This window comes from Furipterus horrens, unplaced genomic scaffold, assembly GCF_987537825.1.
Source record: "Furipterus horrens unplaced genomic scaffold, mFurHor1.1.pri manual_scaffold_17, whole genome shotgun sequence".
Classification (NCBI taxonomy): Eukaryota; Metazoa; Chordata; class Mammalia; order Chiroptera; family Furipteridae; genus Furipterus; species Furipterus horrens.
In genome coordinates this window covers 56,758,754-56,770,372 of record NW_028327187.1, presented here as the reverse complement: position 1 = coordinate 56,770,372, position 11,619 = coordinate 56,758,754, and the positions used below count along the sequence as shown (strand labels likewise).

The 11,619-nt window shown below is 39.3% G+C and overlaps 1 protein-coding gene and 1 pseudogene across 1 annotated transcript; one reads left to right on the top strand and one right to left on the bottom strand.

Annotated features, from left to right (window-relative positions):
- Positions 1-316: 316 nt before the first annotated feature.
- RAB9B (RAB9B, member RAS oncogene family) lies at positions 317-7,438 on the bottom strand. Its single transcript, XM_090264720.1, has 3 exons — positions 7,288-7,438; positions 2,653-2,716; positions 317-1,403 (listed from the first exon to the last, which is right to left on the bottom strand). Exon 3 carries the CDS (start codon positions 1,359-1,361, stop codon positions 756-758), a length of 606 nt encoding a protein of 201 aa, XP_090120846.1. The 5' UTR covers positions 1,362-1,403; positions 2,653-2,716; positions 7,288-7,438; the 3' UTR covers positions 317-755.
- A 2,685-nt stretch (positions 7,439-10,123) lies between these two features.
- LOC149991048 (heterogeneous nuclear ribonucleoprotein A1-like) lies at positions 10,124-11,254 on the top strand (annotated as a pseudogene).
- Positions 11,255-11,619: the final 365 nt, after the last annotated feature.

The following is an 11,619-nucleotide window of genomic DNA, read 5'->3' as shown; positions in this document are numbered from 1 at the left end:
GCTGTCAGAGAAGCAACATCCCTATGCAGCCAAAAAGTAGACTTATGAAGTAAAAGCAAACCATCCATTTATTTGCAAGGATGGTTGGCATATTTAAGCATAATCCATTTTGTAGTACTCTGTTGCTTCAAATACAAGGAGTAAAATCAAGCTCCTGTGTCATCAGTATATCTCTTATTGAGATAGTGTTTTTTTGAAAAGCTCAGATGGGAGGAAAGCATACATAAGGATTTAAACAAGGCAGTGTACATCATTATACTTTTGCATTCCTAATCATTACAACCTTTTTATGATTCAAACTTAGGACATCCTCGTTTGCATTATTATATTTATTGTAATACAGCTCCCCATTTGGCAGACATGTCAGAAACTGCTTGGCAAGAGTCAGTGGTGATATTTGTTAGTTGATTAATGGAACACTAAAAGGAATAGCTATAGCTCTTTACTTCCTTCATGCAGCTGGGTTCTAAGTTTAAACTGTGATTTGAAACATATTTAAATCTCTCAGGACTAAAAGCTTTCTCAAATGTCCTGATGTACACAAGAAGGAAATAGCAGAAATCACACAAAATACACTTGGATTGATAGGTGCTTTTAAAAAATTGCTCTACAACTTCAGTTTGAAAGGCTCTAATTACCAATTACAACCTTATCTCTTACCCTTTTTGTGTGTGTGTGCACTTTTAGAGAGGCACAGTTATTCTTACATTACTGACTGACCAATTTGAGGTACGCTTTTAAAAGGCTTCTTACTTTTAACAGCATGAAGATCCTGCTTTGGAGCCACTATTCAAATCAATAGTGTGACCTAACACGCAATGCTCCAACTGTTCCTCTACAGCCAACACCTGCCTGACAGCTTCTTCAAAGGCCACTGTCACATTAGTATCATCTTTGGCACTTGTTTCTAGATAAGGGTAATCCCCATTCTCCATGCACCAGGCTTGTGCCTCCTCAGTAGTCACTTGCCTATCATCTTTGTCTACCTTGTTACCCAGAACTACAAAGGGGAAGTGCTCAGGGTCTTTCACATCTGCATAGTAGATGAATTCTTTCTGCCAGTTACCAAGGTTCTCAAAGCTCTGCCGGTCATCCACGCTGAAGGTCAAGAGGCAGCAGTCTGCTCCCCTGTAGAATGGTGTCCTAAGGCTCTTGAAACGTTCCTGCCCTGCAGTGTCCCAGATCTGAAGAGTTACAAAACGTCCATCTACCTCCAGATCTCGATTTAAGAACTCTACCCCTATGGTGTGAAAAGCCTGGGAGTCAAATTTATTGGTTACGTAACGGTTCATAAGTGAGCTTTTCCCAACTCCACCATCACCCAAGAGAATGACCTTTAAGAGCAGGGATTTACCACTCATTGTTGCAGCACCAGATAGGGAGGAGTTTATAACCAAAAGAACCTGGAAATAAAATAAAAAGTAGAAGGAAAACAGTTAAACTTGAAATGGAAGTCAACTTCATAATAAATTTATCTGAATTATGAGGCTTTCTAATTTAGCTTCTCTTGATTCATGTCCATTAACTGATATAGTACAGCAGAAAGAATAAACTTCTTTTTGCATGAGGAAGAAAATAGGTATTGTTTCTCCAAGGTCTTGCCTGTGCCAGGAAAATCTCTGAATGCCATGGGTAAGCAGACTAGCAGATGGTGCTGTAATTTGGTTCAGTTCTGACCCTGTTATTTCTCAGATGAGAGAGTCTATAACTGGAATGCCACTCAAGTGTGTAACCATATTAGCTTCTGGTTTGGACAGTTCCAAACAAGAGGGAAATAGTATGAAATTGTTTCAGGGTTTGAAGTCTGTTCCTGATGTACCCAAGCGTTATTTAGTAGAGAAGGCTGAATAAGCTAGAATTCTGTCAGTAGAGCTTTGGGCTAGAATTATACCAAACTTGGAAAATGGAAAAAAGTCAAGTTTTTTTCTGGTATTTACCCCATTATACTTGCATTGATATGGATACTCTCACAAGTAAAGGATCTTCCATAATATTTTCTTCATGGAATAATAGCTGTTAAGTTGATGATAGTTGGTTGGTACCAATACAACAGCTATAATTCATGAAGAATATCTTGACTAGCTTATTAATTCTTAGATTTAGGTTCTTTTTTTAAATTTTATTTTCTGGTTATTCAATTACAGTTGTCCCATTTTTCCCCCATTTCTCCCCCATAGATTTAGGTTCTAATTACATACTAGCAATAAAAGAACATACTGTAAACTCTAAAATGCTAATAATGATACTAAATCCTTTTGTAACCTTCATAACATGTCTATACATGGAATATCTAGAATGCATCTTAAGATAAAAAGATCAAATGTTTACTGAACAACTTACCTTGTATTAGATTCTGTTAGATACTTTCACACTAACTCCATTATGGAAACTCAACAATTATGTTAATTGGGTGTTATTTATTCAATAAATTCAAAGAGATGAAAACTAATTACTAATTGAAACAACACATGCAAAAGAGTCTTGAGGCAAATAAATTTGAAATGTAATTAAAAAGACCCTCAGTAGTCCTTAAAATTATGTTGGTATGCAAGTGTGCTAACCATATATTTTTCTAAACATTCATTTTTAGGAGATTCAATGAAAAAGTATAAAATATATATCTAGCAAGGTGAGTATGAAATATGAACCTACCCAGCTGGGTCTTTGTCACAATCTTGCTTTTTTGTGTTGTTGTTGTTTTTTCTTTTTTAGGACTCTACAAAAGAAGTTGGAAAACATTATTTTATAAAAATCTATAATAAAATAAAGAATATATATTTAAAAGAACACACTGAAATCAAGGAAAAACACAGACCAACATCAAGGTTACCTACAGAAAATGCTTTTTATAAATAAAAGTTTAAAATGCTATAAATGCTTAACATGAGCAAAATAATTTTAGTGCAAGAACTTTAACTTGTCCTAACTTGAGTGTACTTTATATGGTTTTTAACGTTTTATATTGCCTCTCCATTGAACTCTCCATCTAAATAAATCAAAGAAAGTGGGTGATATTCACAGGAGAAGATATTCAGGAAAGGAAAAGCACAGAGGAGTCAAAGATATGTTGAGATTCTACGTCAGAGATGAAACTCATTCCCTTTATACCTACCAAAGTTCCCATCTCCATGAACTTCCTAGTGTACTCACGAATCCGCCTCGAGTTTGTCTCTGCATTTGATCCCACAAGATCGGAGAAGAAAAAGTTATGTTTGGGGATTCCCTGTTTACAATATATTCTCTTGACTAATTTTACTCATTAATTTTGATCATCTGTCTTGAACATAAGTTTTAGTACATAGCTGGCTTTATTAAATTCAAACACAACTTTACTTAACATTTTAGTTAATTATGGCAAGAGTCATATTTAACCAGCATCAAGAATACTGCTCCTAAAAGAAAAACAGTCCCTAGATTTGTTGTGTTCTTTCATAGTGAGGAATAAAGAAACTTTTAAGAAGTCTCTTTTTAAAATAATCTTGTTATTTTTCAAATATAGGTAAAGCATATAATAAGGGATTTATTAGAGATATAAATTAGTAATTATAAATTTAAACAATGTCTTTAAATTGATAGGCTTTATCTTCCTTCTTGGTCTATATTCTAAATAATTTTCAAGTTTTCCACAATTCTTGAATTTTGTCCTTTTTTCTTTGCTCTCAAACTACTGTCTTTGGCCCCAGCTCAAGTAACGAACATTTCTTTAAATGACCATGAAACAAGTGTTAGCACAGCTCTTTATTTTTAATACTGGTCTGTAGGATAACTGCCAAATGAGTTTCCTTAACTTTCTAGCAAACAGGTGTTCAGATCATTCAACAACTCACTAACTCTACTTTCCCAAGTGCAGATATATCAGATGACAGGTCAAAGACTGAATGGGTATGGAAACCAAACACTCAGCTCCAGGAATAATGATAAAGTATTAATAACTATCAAAGATAATGCTACAGTTGCTTTTACATTCCCTATCTGGTCATATGCACTCATAACTTCTGGGAACATAGGCTCTATACTACAGAAAAGGGAAAAAAAGCAATGTAGTTCAGTGTCAAATGCACTGGGCTGGTAGAAATCAGGAGATAAGAGTTTTCATCACTGCTTCCCCATTCATTTATTTTATGAACTTGGACAGCTCACTTAATCTTGCTCTGTTTCAATATCTTCCTATATAAAAATAGAACTGATAATACCTGTCCCACTTAACTCATAGGATTCGGGGGGAAATGAATAACTTATGAAGTCTGAAAAGATTTGTAAACATTTATTGAAATTTGGGGTTTGAGGCCTTTGTTCCTCTTGCTCCTCTACCTCTTTTCATTCACTGATGACTCAGTACCAACCCTTCTCAAACAGGGCATGCCAGTGGGAAGACAACAATTCTTCCTTTTTCTCTGTTTCCATATTTGAAAATGTCTTGTTTCCTAAAATTTTGAGCATCAGCATATACTACAGAATCTCAACTTTGAAGGGACCTTAAGGGTCTTCTGGTCCAATTGTGCTACTAATGCTTGAGAAAACATTTGAGTACCTATTGTGTGCTACATCCTTACTAAGATGATCCTCCACTCTACTTTGCTGTCTCCAATACCCATTTGTTTGCTGGAGATAGAGATGATACATTTATGCTTGTCTCCTTGCCTTCAGTCACTAAATGCTGCTGATTTTTCCTTGGACTATCCTTTTCCAGTCTTCTGCTACAATCCTCATTTTGGCCCATATCTCCTTGCATCTATTAAGAAAGCTTCCTGGCTGTTCTCTCCCTTGCCTCTGGTTTCCCCTTACCTAATCTACTTTGCAAAGCTTAATCACTTGAGCACTCACTGGATACAGACCCTGTTGGAAATGCATACATATTTCAGGTGAGGTCTCAACCTCAAGGAGTTTACAAATTAACACATAATCTTCAGATCTCATGGTTTATAGTTAAGACAGTATCAATATACTGACTTATTTTGTTAACAAAACTTTTTTCTAAGTATGTCTTTCCAACACACCAAATTTTAAATTTCTGAGTATTAAGTCCCTTGTTTATATATGTCTTTGAAGCCCCTTTGACATACAGCACCAGGGTCCTTCATGTGGCTAATCAATAAATATTTGTTCATTAATTAACTGTTAAAGTAGGTGCCCAGAACTAATGTCTCTGAACTTATCCCAAGGTACAATAGATCCACAGTTCTGTAAGAAACCCAAATACTATTATTTATAATGTGACTAAAAAGCAGAAGTAATGGACTTACCCAGATCATCTTCTAGATGGGACTTAACAGGAATTCCACCTATTGAAAGTTGGTGGAAATACTCCAGTTTCCCACCCTTTCCCCTCACTTTTAAAAATAAGTATGTAAATTTGTCCATTCCCATAAAAAAAACAAGAGGAGAATAATTCTTTCTACTTCATGTTTTTAGTGGTTGCTCACATCCCCATCATCATCATCACCATTTGAAAATTAGTGTGATCTCCTTTAGTACGTATTTGTTAAAAAGAACTAGCACAGTATAGAGTAAATCAATTTTTGCTCCCTCAGAATATGCCAAATTTAAACCAAACCTTGAAAGAAGATAACATAAATAGGCAACAGAACTCTCTGATAACTCTAAGTACATTTAATAGGAAAGTTAAACTCCTTATACATCCTTTATAGGTTCCATATCAGGTTAGGATTTGGGCTAAAATGTTTATTCTGATTTTGGTCCTATTCAGAGAAAGATCTGGCTTTAACAGACCAACTATATTAAAGATGCAATTCTCTTTCCCTACTACACTGCCCCAAATTGATTAACAAGCATTCTTTAATGATAGTTTATTCACTTTTTCAATTAGAGTCTAAATCTCAGACAGTAACTTGAATTAAGAATTCACATAACCGATATTTGTCAGCTTTCTCTGTTATTCAACATACTTGAAACCTTCTGAATCTGCTGTGCTGGCACTCACACAGGCTTATTAAACTGATTGTATTTCATTGAGGGTAGGGGTGGAGGTAAGGGAGGAGGTCGTACAATGAAGAGAAATAGGTTGAACCTTTGAAAATAGTATATTTTAATGTGATGATGGAGAAAAGAGAGAAATGCAAATGAGTAACATCAGTTCGGTTGCCATGGCTAGAATAATGCACAAATCCATAGTGCAGATTGGGAGCAAGTCTTGAGAGAGATGTGTACTGCAGGACTGGGGGTGGGGAAAGAGCAGAAGGAGAGGGCTAGGCAGTGGATGAGAGTGGCACTGGTGGCAATCTGCACAGGAAAGGAGCCATGGTTGGAGCTGTGAGGAAAGCTCATCTTGTAATGGCATACTGGTTGAGGCTCCTCAACTCACTGTTGATTCCTGGCACAATATTTGTTAATACTGCACTCGAGAACTGGGATAAGCTTTCTTTAATCTATGTAAAAATCAGTACAAGTAAGAAATGATCAAATCTTTGTGATTCTCCACCTCAGACGGTGTAGGTTATTTCCAATACAAACTGATGCTTGGTGGTAGTGGTGGTGGTGGTGGTGGTGGTGGTGGTTCCTAGCAAGGAAGCCCTGTAATGTGCACGCTGGATTTGTTTTGTAGAGCTAACAAGTTATCAGCTATACCCATGCACTGACTCTGAGCACCACAGCTGTCATGCCACTGAAATGCCATTCCCACATTTATGCCCATATTTAGGTCCTATATACAATTAGAAGGAATCAATGTGGAATTTCACCTCTAACATTTCATTCCTCACGAGGACAGCTCTGCGGCTATGAGCCTGAAGGTACACTAGATAGCAAGTTGGCACTGTCCCCAGGACACTTCTTCCCAAATAGACTGGCTGGAGGTAAATAGGTAAGGTTTGGGAAAGTGATCAGGGTACCGGGAGAAGAAGCTTCCTTAGGAGACTGGGAATGTTGTCATCTCTATGATAGGGGCACTGTTAGCCTGGGGATCTAGAAAGTGAGATGTCACGCATGGTTTCAACTACCTCAGAAGCAGGTCCTCTCATCTCACCCCCAGCTCTTAGAACCAGCGGCCCTGGCGCATGCGCACTGAGCCACACCCGCTCCCCATGGAGCCCTGTGCCTCCCTGCCTGGCTCTGGCAGCCTCTAGGATTACTCAGCAACGCCCCCTCCTCCACCGCCACCTACCCCTGAACTCCGATCCCTGCAGTGTCAAGGCCCCTTTCTCAAGGGTGAGCGGCCCCCCAAATCACCTAGACTTCTCTTTATCCGTCTTCCCCCAAACCCCCCCCACCTCTCGGCCTCTTGGGTTCCGGCCATCTGCCGCTCTCCCTGCCCACGCACAGGCACCTTACCTCACACAATGGGACAGAGATGGAAAAGATCCACAGGCACCAGGTAGTCAGCTCTAAGAGCCAGCAGCCCAGCTCCTCAGCAACACCGTCACTATTCCCACTGCTTCCTTGTCCTCAGTGGGGCAGCAAGTGCAGCTTGGACCTCCGTGGCCTGACAGCTGCCGCTCGAGCCCGCTGCTGCGGCTGCGGCTGCTGCTGCTGCTGCTGCAGCTGCTGCCGCTCGCGCGCCCGCGCCTGCAATGGGAAAGGGTGGGGCCCGCATGGCTTTCTCAGCAGGCCTCTTTCTTGGAGCTGGGGACCCAGTTGCCTCCTGCCCTAGGTGGTGGAGAGTGCAACCTGGCTCACTCACTTTTCTATTATGCTTAGTGTCCAACTCTGGTCTTCCCTGTCCTCCGCCCCTCCCCTCGGCAGGCACAGCGACAATGGGCCGTCAAAAATTGTGCTCCTATTTAGTTCCTAGGCAGCCTGGGTCCACAGCCACATTTCCTGCAATTACCCTTCGACGTACCTCATTTACCTTACCGCCAAACCTTCTACTTTTGCCAAACGGGTAGCACATACATTTTTCTGTTTCAAATAGCTCAGGGAAATACATTACTAGCAAATACATTGCACAACACATTACTAGGCTCTCTAGTTGGCTACCGCTCATGAAATTCTTGTGACAAACCCAAAACAAAGGTTCACTTCTGTAGCTCAGGCATAGAAAACACAACCTTTTACCCTTACCAGTTAGTGATCTGGAGGGCCACATAGAGAGCATTGCTACAGGTTTCTGGACTTGTTGACAGAGTAGAATGAAATGGTCCAATTGTGTCCAGCCTCTCAGCCAGTCCTTTTTTGTTGTCTCCTGTGGCTCTCTAGTACTTCCAACTTGTTTGTGATTTATTCTTTCCTGGAATCAAAGGAGGACGTAGCTCCTCGGGTTATTTAGCCAGCACTCCATCTTTCTGTTAGGCAGATCCATCTGTAAAGCTTCCTCAATGTCTGAAGACCTGTGCCTGCATGGCACTGTCCCTCACTCACCCTGTGCCCCTTGAAGGCCCTCACATATACCATCCCTCCATAACTACTCAGTCAGTGCCACAGAGCCCAGCTTAAATGTCACTTCCTCAGGGTCACCTTTATCAATAACCCCAGAATGGAGAAAGTGCCCTGATTCATTCTCTTGCAGCCTCATGTAGATAAATGGCTGTGCTTTTTTCCCCCATAATACTTATATGTTAATGATTAGGTATTTAAATGTATAATATTTTGATTGACAACTGCCTTCCTACACTAAATAATATTGCATATAAGGTCAAGGACTGTGACTGCCTAGATTCACTATCATATCCCCAGGGCTTAGAGCAATGCTTGTTACACAGGACATGCTCAGAAAACATTTGTTGAATGTTTTATCATCAATAATTATTGTTCTTTAAAAATAAAATGAAGTGATTTAAATGAATCCCTTGTGCTTCTACTTAAACCAGTTCCTGCCCCCTTCTCCAAAGACATTAAAGCCCTCTTCTGATGGACATAGTCCTCTAAATCATTTTTTCACTCCCATTCCTATCTGTAATAACAGGAAGCTTTTGAAAATGGGCCCCAATATATGCATATGTATTTATAGATTATATGCATGTACTACTATGCATATATACTTTATACATTACTGTACATTATATATATCGAGTATGCATACATTAAAGATACTCCAACATAGACATTTTAAAAGAATGAGAAAACATAAATATATTTCAATGTTTTTTTCTGTACTCCAATGAATTGTTTAGCAAACTGCTCAAAATAATAGTCCTTCATACTAGAGTGTCTCATATTTAGGTGACTATAGACTCTTTTTCCTTTCCTTATAGAGGTATTTTTAACAGTGTAATCACCTCTGAGAATTCTTCAAGTGTACTTGTAAGTTTTAAGGTCCTTTTAATTTCTAGGTTGATACCCTGCTCTGTAGTCAGAAGCTCATAGTTGCTGAAGACATCACACATTTGCAGAATGCTTGAACCCTTAAGGGTAAACAAAATCCTATGTTAGCTCACATACTCTTAACTGTATATCCTAATATTAAAAGACTCTCTAGAGGCCACTTGAAAAGCAACTACTATCCAAGTAGAATAGAAGCAACATACTATCACTATTTATTAGGGAATAATGCAAAAAGGATAACTCAAAATTTCAAATCTGTAGATGGTTTTGTAGTTCTTGCACTGTCAAGCCATGCCCTCCACGAATAATGCTTCCATGCATAAGGAAATAATATAGTCCTGTTTTTATAACACCGTTACACAAACACACACACTACTTTTATCACAGTGTGGTCAGGAGATAGGAGACTAAACCAAGATTGCCTTTAAATAATTGGAAAAAAGGTTACCTTTGGCGAGTGACACACACATGCAAAAATCAACATTCAATATATAAAATTTATTATTTCCAAAAGTCCCCAGTTATGATTCAATTTTTAAATACATTGATTTGGGCTTCAAGAAGATACAATTAGAGTGTGATTAATATTTTTAAGAACCCAATTCAGTGTTCATGAGATGCTTATGAAAAAAAGAGATCCCATGGACATGGACAACGGGGAGGGATATAATTGTGGGAGAAGGGATGGGCTGGGAGGGGGGAGCAATGGGGGAAAAATGGGACAACTGTAATTGAATAACCAAAAAATAAAATTAAAAAAAAAAGAAAAAAAGAGATCCATGAAGGGTTCAAATAAATTTATAAACACTGCATATTATTTCCCTTCCTGGAGAGTCATAATGCGTATTAGAACATTAAAGCATCTTTTGTTTATGGAATGTCTGTTAACAAGATTCGTACACTTGAAGATACGTTTGTTAGATTACTCCTTTCTGCCGGTGGACGCCGCTGAGTAAGCATCGTTCAAGTCTCCTGCCCTGAAGTCGTCATGTGTAAGTCAGAGTCTCCCAAAGAGCCGGAACAACTACGAAAGCTCTTTATTGGAGGTTTGAGCTTTGAAACAACAGATGAGAGTCTGAGGAGCCATTTTGAGCAATGGGGAATGCTCACAGACTGTGTGGTGATGAGAGACCCAAATACCAAGCACTCCAGAGGCTTTGGGTTTGTCACATACGCCACTGTGGAGGAGGTGGATGCAGCCATGAATGCTAGACCACACAAGGTGGACGGAAGAGTTGTGGAACCAAAGAGGGCTGTCTCAAGAGAAGATTCTCAAAGACCTGGTGCACACTTAACTGTGAAAAAGATTTTTGTCGGTGGTATTAAAGAAGACACTGAGGAACATCACCTAAGAGATTATTTTGAACAATATGGGAAAATTGAAGTGATTGAAATCATGACTGACTGAGGCAGTGGCAAAAAGAGAGGCTTCACTTTTGTTACCTTTGATGACCATGACTCTATAGACAAGATTGTCATTCAGAAATACCATACTGTAAATGGCCACAACTGTGAAGTGAGAAAAGCCCTATCTAAGCAAGAGATGGCTAGTGCTTCATCCAGCCAAAGAGATCGAAGTGGTTCTGGAAACTTCGGAGGTGGTCGTGGAGGTGGTTTTGGTGGGAATGACAACTTTGGTCGTGGAGGAAACTTCAGTGGTCGAGGTGGCTTTGGTGGTAGCCGTGGTGGTGGTGGATATGGTGGCAGTGGGGATGGCTATAATGGATTTGGTAATGATGGAAGTAATTTTGGAGGTGGCGGAAGCTACAATGATTTTGGCAATTACAACAATCAATCTTCAAATTTTGGACCCATGAAAGGAGGAAACTTTGGAGGCAGAAGCTCTGGCCCTTATGGTGGTGGAGGCCAATACTTTGCCAAACCACGAAACCAAGGTGGCTATGGCGGTTCCAGCAGCAGCAGTAGCTATGGCAGTGGCAGAAGGTTTTAATTACTACCAGGAAACAAAGCTTAGCAGGAGAGGAGAGCCAGAGAAGTGACAGGGAAGCTACAGGTTACAACAGATTTGTGAACTCAGCCAAGGCAGGGCCTAGCTGCTACAAAGAAGACATGTTTTAGACAATACTCATGTGAATGGGCAAAAAACTCGAGGACTGTATTTGTGACTAATTGTATAACAGGTTATTTTAGTTTCTGTTCTGTGGAAAGTGTAAAGCATTCCAAAAAGGGGTTTTTAATGTAGTTTTTGTTTCCTTTTTTCTTTCTTTTTTTTTTTTTGCACCCATGCTGTTGATTGCTAAATGTAATAGTCTGATCATGACGCTGAATAAATGTGTCTTTTTTTAAATGTGCTGTGTAAAGTTAGTCTACTCTGAAGCCATCTTGGTAAATTACCCCAACAATGTGAAGTTAGAATTCCTTCAGGGTGATGCCAGGTTCCAT

What these genes read in the sequence shown, in the direction of transcription:
- RAB9B (XM_090264720.1), bottom strand. Translation starts at nt 1,361, where the DNA reads ATGAGTGGTAAATCCCTGCTCTTAAAGGTCATTCTCTTGGGTGATGGT.